Source organism: Gallus gallus, chromosome 1, assembly GCF_016699485.2.
Source record: "Gallus gallus isolate bGalGal1 chromosome 1, bGalGal1.mat.broiler.GRCg7b, whole genome shotgun sequence".
Classification (NCBI taxonomy): Eukaryota; Metazoa; Chordata; class Aves; order Galliformes; family Phasianidae; genus Gallus; species Gallus gallus.
In genome coordinates, this window is record NC_052532.1 from 2,781,401 (window position 1) to 2,788,652 (window position 7,252).

The window sequence follows — 7,252 nt, forward strand, 5'->3', positions numbered from 1 at the left end:
GTCGCGACGCACACCGACCAGTGATGTTGTGCTGCAGAAGAATTTGCGCGGCCATGTTGGGTAGCAACAATGACAGTGGACGCGGTATCAACAGTAACCGCAAGCCAAGACCTTGGCGCCAGACGAGGCTCCAGCGTGAAGTCCGTCTGCCAGACGTCGAGAGGTGCAATTCCCCTAGGGTTCACTCCCGCACTAAGCGCAGGGGCTGAATTACAGTGAGGGCATGCCTGCACCACCTCCCGGGCCACCGCCATAGGAATAGAACATGTCCTTGACAGTGCTCGAGCCCCTAGGTGTAGCGTAGAATGCAGGTCTCTAGCCTCCCTCACCGTAAGAACCTTGTGCCCCGCGTGTTGGTCAGCGAGGGCATTGCCAGTTGTAAAGAATCCCGGAACGTCTGAATGACTTCGCACATGAAGAACAGCAGCGGGCGCTGTCCTTGCCGTCAATGCTTCCTCCAAGAGGAAGGCAATCAAAGTACTGGGTTGTCCTTCCTGCCCCATTCGTAGTAACATTTTTGCAATGAAAGCAGAGTCAGTGACTACATTGCAAGGGGTGTCTGGCCAGAGGAGCAGTGCCATCGCTACCGCCTGCGCCTCAAGCGTCTGAACACTGACACTGTGATCTTGAAATGTTCTAATTTCCCAGTCACCCGTCTGGTTCTTCCAGACAACCGCCCCCTGACCTGTCGATGAAGAGGCATCCGTAAATACTGTCGGACCATCAAGGGGAGAAGCAACAACCCGAAGACGGAGTGACACCTGGAGTGGGTGTGCTAGCTCGAAAATCGGAAGGGAACCCGCATACCTAAGCTTGCCTCCGAACCCATGCAGGGCTAGGAGGATTTCGTCAGGCAAGATCTGTGAATCTCGGAAGAACCTGGGCAGGTGGACTATATCCAAATCCTTTCCAAAATCCCTAAATGCAGATGTCCTTGCCTTACTAAGTAGCAGGGAGAGAAGCTCCACCCATGGGGTAAATGCCCGCACCGGCTGTGCTGAGAACAGCCAGCGCAGAGGTTGTGGACAGGAGCCTAGTGCATGACCAATGACAGCTACGGCTCCATCCTGGCAGCGAGTAACAGCGGCCTCTAGGGGGATACCCGGTGTCCACCTGGACAAACTTGCTGTTGAGCACAGTGATAGTATTTCTCGCCAGGCAGCGTCCATCTCTGGGGTCCACTCTCTCCTTTCCCGTGGGTCTGAGCCCTTCAGCTGGTCATAAAAGGGCTTCATTAATCGTGGTGGAATACCCAGTGCTCCCCGGACCCACTGGATAGCTCCTACCAATTTCTGAACATCCCACAGGTTGGTTACATGAGGCTTAATCTCCAGGCCCTCGGGGATAACCGTGGATGATCCAAACTTATATCCCAGGAATTCTATCCCTGGCCCTCGTTGTACCTTTTCTTGGGAGATCGTGAAACCTGCACCCGTGAGCGCGCCTGACACCCGTGCTTCTAGGGCTTGTAGTTGGGAACCTGTCGGAGCTGCAAGCAGAAGATCATCCATGTAATGGACAATCTGGCAGTCTGGCATGTCGCGTCTCGCTGGCGCGATAATTGTATTCACCACAAGCTGACAAATAGTAGGTGAACAGGCCATTCCCTGAGGGAGAACCTTCCATTGAAACCTTTGAGCTGGGCCCTGGTTATTCCGTACAGGGACTGTGAATGCAAAAGCCTCCCGGTCCTGTTCTGCCAAAGGGATGGAGAAAAAACAATCCTTAAGGTCAATGACCACAAGGGGCCATCCCCTGGGAACAGCTGCAAGTGATGGACCGCCTTGCTGAACGGGACCGAACTGGACGAGCTGTGCATTAACAGCCCGAAGATCATGCAATAAACGGAAGGACCCCGATGGTTTCCGGATAACAAAGATGGGCGTGTTCCACCTACTAAGTGACGGTTCAATGTGTCCTGCCTCCAGTTCCCTGGAGACCAGCTGCGTCAGCGCTGCTAATTTATCAGTTGGAAGGGGCCACTGATCCACCCAAACGGGAGACGCTTCCCGTTTCCAGCGTAATGGGATGGCGAAATGCAGCGCAAGGTGGTACACAGTGGCCCTTAGTATAAATTTGTGAGTCGAACTCCCAAGGACGTGAGAAAATCACGCCCTAAGATTGATCCTTCCACCGGTGCCACGAGGGGTTGCATCAACACTGGTGCCTCCATCGTCCCACTCCTATCAATGATAGCGATCTCCACTTTCTCTGCAGCCCCTTTTGTTGGGACTGTGCCTCCCACTCCCCCAATATGCTGCCAATGCGAGGTGAGTGGCCAGTTCGTCGGCCAATCGTCCTCCGCAATCACTGTAACGTCCGCACCAGAATCTAGCAAAGCCGTAAAAAGCGTGGTTCGAGGTCCCTCTTTTTGGGGCCACGGACCCGCATATGACATTATCACCTTAACTAGTGGACGGTCCCCCAATCCCATGGCTAATGCCACGGTGGGCATGTTCTCCTTGGCCCATTGCTCTGATTTGGGAAGGTGCCCTGGGCCCGAGGCGCCCTCCCTTGGCCGTTTCCCTGCATCGCTTCCTTGATCTTCCTGCAGTTACGCGCCGTGTGGCTCGCCCCACCACACCACTGGCATTTTTTGTCTGTGTCTGTTTTTGAGCCACCTTTATTCGGACAGTTGGTCCTAAAGTGTCCGGGTTGTCCGCACTTATAACAGACACCTTTCCCTCCCCCGTCCTTGGGGCGTGTAGCTGCCTGTACTGCGAGCTGGAGGGCTGCGGCTAAGCCCTCATTTGTTAATGGAGTAGCGCGCTGATGGTCAAGCACATATTTGATAAGTTCCCCTGGGGTTGTTAAGTTGCCTGGGGCCGCCCTAATAATTTGCTGTATGTCCGAGAGCGATTTTTGCTTAAGGCAATCAATGATAACAGGACCTTGGGCCGGCTCCGGAAGATCGGACCCCTCAACTGCACGAATCAAGCGGTTTGCAAATTCTGCAAAAGGCTCTGAAGGGCCTTGTTTGATATCCGCCCACGGGAGAGTAGGCTCTGTAACTCGAGCCAGCTCCCGAAGGGCCTGTAGGGCCGCAGTTGTGACTGCAGCTAACTCTCCCGGTCTCAACAGCCTAAGCTGGCCTTCCGGAGATCCCACCATGCCGTCCGCTACACCCTGGAGACGCGCTAATGTGGTCCTATCCCCTCGACCCTGACCATTGGCTGGGTGTTGGGCATCTCGGGTGGCTGCCGCCACCACTGCTTGCAATTGTGTATTCCAAGCATCATACCACAGGGTGTACTGAACCGGTTCAAGGATCACATGCATGAGGCTGATCACATCGTACGGCAGTAGGCTAGAGGCCATGAGGGCCTCTACCGCCGCCATTGTCACTGGGGAACGCAGCCCCTTTGTTTTAACAATTTCAGAAAGGCGGGTTATTGCTTTAGAATCTAGAGGGACCCACGCCGGGCCCTCTGTCTTGACTATGACCGGAAGGGCTAGCGGCGGCCGTGCTGGGTCGGCTGCTCGTAAGTCCTCCCTCACCCGGGCCCAATCAGTGAGCGTGGGCGGAGCCCACGGGGTGGGTGCTGTGAGGCTGCACCCCTCAGGGGTGGACCCCTGGGACGTTGGCCACGGGGCTCCGCCCCTGCATTCACCGCGGGGCGGGACGGTGCAGTCCGCCCCGTTGGGGAAGTTGCTACAGCAACAGACTGAGCTGCACTCGTTATCACAACACGCGGGTTGAGCTGTACCTCCTCGGAATGCCGTACCCTCCCCCGAAGCCTGCTTATCAGCCCTGCAGGAGATGTTACCACATTCCTCCAAGGACCTTCCCCCCCCCTCCCCGACTGACTTCAGTGAAGGATATAAGCCTTGAGAGGGATACGGAGGTGGGGGTGTTGTGGCCTCCACGCTTGAACAATTCGATGCAACTTCGTCCTTCTTTGCTCCCGGAGCTATCGTGGCAGGATGGGTTGTAGGGGCTGGCGCCACCTTATCTCCAGCCGGACCTGCACGAGGAATGAGACCCACTCCCGGCCCCGCAACCTCTAACCCCAATAGCTCCCTGGCTCGTTCGCCCGCAAGTTTCTCCTCGCGCGCAGCCTTCAATCCTCCCAGAATCAAACCCCAAGTTTTAAATTCCGCTGCTTTTTGAGTGACCATTGCTCGTTGGGATAAGGCAGCGGTAATTGAATCCCAATTATTGTGGTCATAAATCTCGTGGGGCGATGTTAACAGCCCCTCCCTCTCAAGCAACGAGAGGACCGCAGCTATCTCCTTCTGAGAAGGAGCATGCTTCCCGTTATAAATCTTACACGCATGAACGATCACCTTTATGACGGCTTCCATGACGCCCCCGATCCTCCTCCCGATTGAGACCAGGATCCCAGGCTCTTCTCCGGTGTGATTCCGGAGGGTATATCTGTCGCTCGTCCGCGACCTCCACCGACAGAGGGGTGACTGCAGATTCCCTCTGTCCCCGGGCTTGTCCCCCGGCTTCCACCGCCCAGCAAGTGCTGATGCTCCGCGGTGGGCTCCTGCCCCGTCAAGCAGACAGCCGACTCATTCCCCTAAGCATCACGTCGGGGGTCACCACTTGTTGCCTTTCGCAGGCAACCGTGATGTTCGTTGCTTAGGGGAGCCTGCGGCTTGGCCAAATACCGAGGTGACACCAATATGATGAGCGGCAAAATGGCGTTTATTAAGTTCTAACAAGCACTTATATATCTTTTAACCCTTCGTGTACGCCCACTGGATGGTACACGTGGCACGTACCTAACACATAGGGAGGAGCCTGACACGTTACATCCCGAGACCCCGATCACGCCTATTACAACATTCTCCTAGCATGTAGAAAGGCAAATGAAGCATTAAGTGTTTTGGTCTGACTATTCCACTGCCTGTGAATTTCAGTACTGCTAATGGCAATGCAAAAAGCATGAACCTGTTGGGGGAAAAAACCTTCTGGTAGCTTATCTAAGTTCACTTAGAAAATCTGTAGGAGAGGCAGTGATGAAATTAAGGTTCAGATAAGCTCTTTTATGACATGCTCATCTTGTCCACTCTCTGAATCTGATTTTGTTCCACCAGGCTGATTGTAAACAGGTGAAGGAGAAGCTGAGGAGCCAGCACAGATAGTGCTAACAAGGGACCTGCTGTGCAAACAGCCTTGTTGAGAACTATTTGTGGGGCAAATGGAGGTGGGAGAAAGGGTAGGGAAGTTGCACTTGTGTATGCTGTGTTCTCTCCACCCCCATTTCTTTGCAACTCAGCTAGAGGAGAGGATGGAAGCCAGAGAAACCTGCTTTGAATTGACTGACACTTTGTTTAAAATAAAATTAAAAAAAAAAATCTGTTTTGTTTTTCCTCCGGATGAATATTAAAAGGTGGCATAACTGACAACCCAGCCCACTACAAGTTCGCCTCCTGTTTGGAGCTAAATTGGAATGAAATTCAGTGATTTTCTTACTGTGGGCATAAAGGGGACTGTGGGCCTCTAATCACTGCCTGTGGGTTTGACTCAGCCATCCATAAACTGCAATATTCACTCATTTATTCCTTTTCATTCAATTGCCTCCAAATTGCTTCAAACAAGCTCCTTGGCTGTTGGGGAAGGAGAAACTCTGCCTGCTCCTCATTAGAGTGGACAGAAGTGAGGAGGAGAGAAACACAATCTTGGTGCCATCCATCCGCCTCCTTCCTCCCTTTCTTTTCTTTGCTCTGTGAGGGTGATTGAGGACATGTCCACCAAGCGTGCAAAGCTGGCAATTACACACTGTTTGCTGCTCTGTGTCTTGTACAACCAATTAAATACATTGCTGGGCACATGCCAGAAGCGACTGCAACAGCAATCCCTGTTCTTTTTAATTTTTTTTTTTTTTCCAAAGTTTACCCAAGCGTTTTCGGGTTGCAATCTGCCTAGAAGGCCAATGATATACAGAGAGTCTTAGGACAGAATCACAGAAACACAGAATCATTTAGGTTGGAAAAGGCATTCAGGATCCCCAAGACTAACCATCACCGTGACCTACAAAGTCCCATGGTGAATGTTCACCTACCACTTCCTAGCTAGTAACCTTGTAACTCTGAGACAATGACCAAATACCTTTTGGGGGTAGCTTTTAAATTTTCAATCATTTTGAAGAGTAAGATACACCAAAACATGTTTTTGACCAGAGAAGCTCTAGATGCACCATCCCTGGGGGTGTTCATGGTTGGATGGGGCTCTTGGCAGCCTGATCTGGTGGGTGGTAATCCTGTCCACGGCAGGGATGTTGGAGCTCGATGATCTTTGAGGTTCCTTCCAAACCAAGCCATTCTATGATTATATGAATTGTCTAAGGTTCAAGCCATGGGTCCAGTTCTCTACAGTGACAGTATGGTCAGCCTACCATAAAGGAACTAGTTGGTACAGATGGATCATTCCCTGGCCAGCAAAAATTTGAATTTACCCAACTGTTTTTTTCTCCATCCTACATGTGACAGGCTGCATAGTGTTGGTGTCTTCCTTTGTCCCTCCTTACATCACTGAAGACAGAATCATAGAATCATAGATTCACGCACTCATAGAATCATAGGATCATTAAGGTTGGAAAAGACCGCTCAGATCATCTAAGCCAACCACTAACCCATCACCACTATGGCCACTAAGCCAGGTCCCTCAGTGCTACATCTACCCTTTTCTTGAACACATCCTGAGAGAGATGTTAAAGAAAATAAGAAGAAACATCTTGAGATGTGTTCTGAGCTGCAGGCTGGTGCAAATTTCCTAGAAACTGGGCTCCTCCACTGGGTGTCTTCACTGACCCTCTCTTCCCAGCCTTCGCTTTTTGAACAGCAGGCAGCCAAAATGGGGCAGAAAAGGTCTTCATGCTCCTGCCCAATTGCTGGGTTTAACATGGACCCACTGACAACAGGAACAGTAGCTGTGGGCAGGGAGGAAGGCTTTGCAAAGCAACCCCTTCATTTTTTCTCCAGCATTTGCAGGGCTCCAGCAAGTGCAGCAGATAAAGCAGAAAATACTGCATTGCACCAAAGGCATAGAGACAGGGAGAGAGAGAGAAATCCCACAGTCTGACAGGCAAAGGCTGTGACTGTCCCACTCCTGACAGGCTGCTGCGTGGTGTGGCAGAGGAAGGCAGGAAGCATGCATGATGCTCAGAACAGAACTGCTCTGGCACCGAGAGCATTTATTGCGGTGCATTTTGTGATGAACCACCCCCAAAAGCTTCTGTCTCAGCTCAGGCACCTTTGGCATCTGCAGACAGAGAAGGAAACATTTCCAGCTTACTGCCTG

At 52.1% G+C, this 7,252-nt stretch overlaps 1 protein-coding gene across 1 annotated transcript; it reads right to left on the reverse strand.

Annotated features, from left to right (window-relative positions):
- Positions 1–1,984: 1,984 nt before the first annotated feature.
- On the reverse strand, positions 1,985–4,652 carry LOC121109412 (endogenous retrovirus group K member 25 Pol protein-like). Its single transcript, XM_040663888.2, has 2 exons — positions 4,288–4,652; positions 1,985–3,965 (listed from the first exon to the last, which is right to left on the reverse strand). Exon 2 carries the CDS (start codon positions 3,337–3,339, stop codon positions 2,437–2,439), a length of 903 nt encoding a protein of 300 aa, XP_040519822.2. The 5' UTR covers positions 3,340–3,965; positions 4,288–4,652; the 3' UTR covers positions 1,985–2,436.
- Between the last annotated feature and the right edge of the window lie 2,600 nt (positions 4,653–7,252).

Coding starts and splice junctions, on each gene's coding strand:
- LOC121109412 (XM_040663888.2), bottom strand. CDS start 3,339: ATGGCGGCGGTAGAGGCCCTCATGGCCTCTAGCCTACTGCCGTACGAT.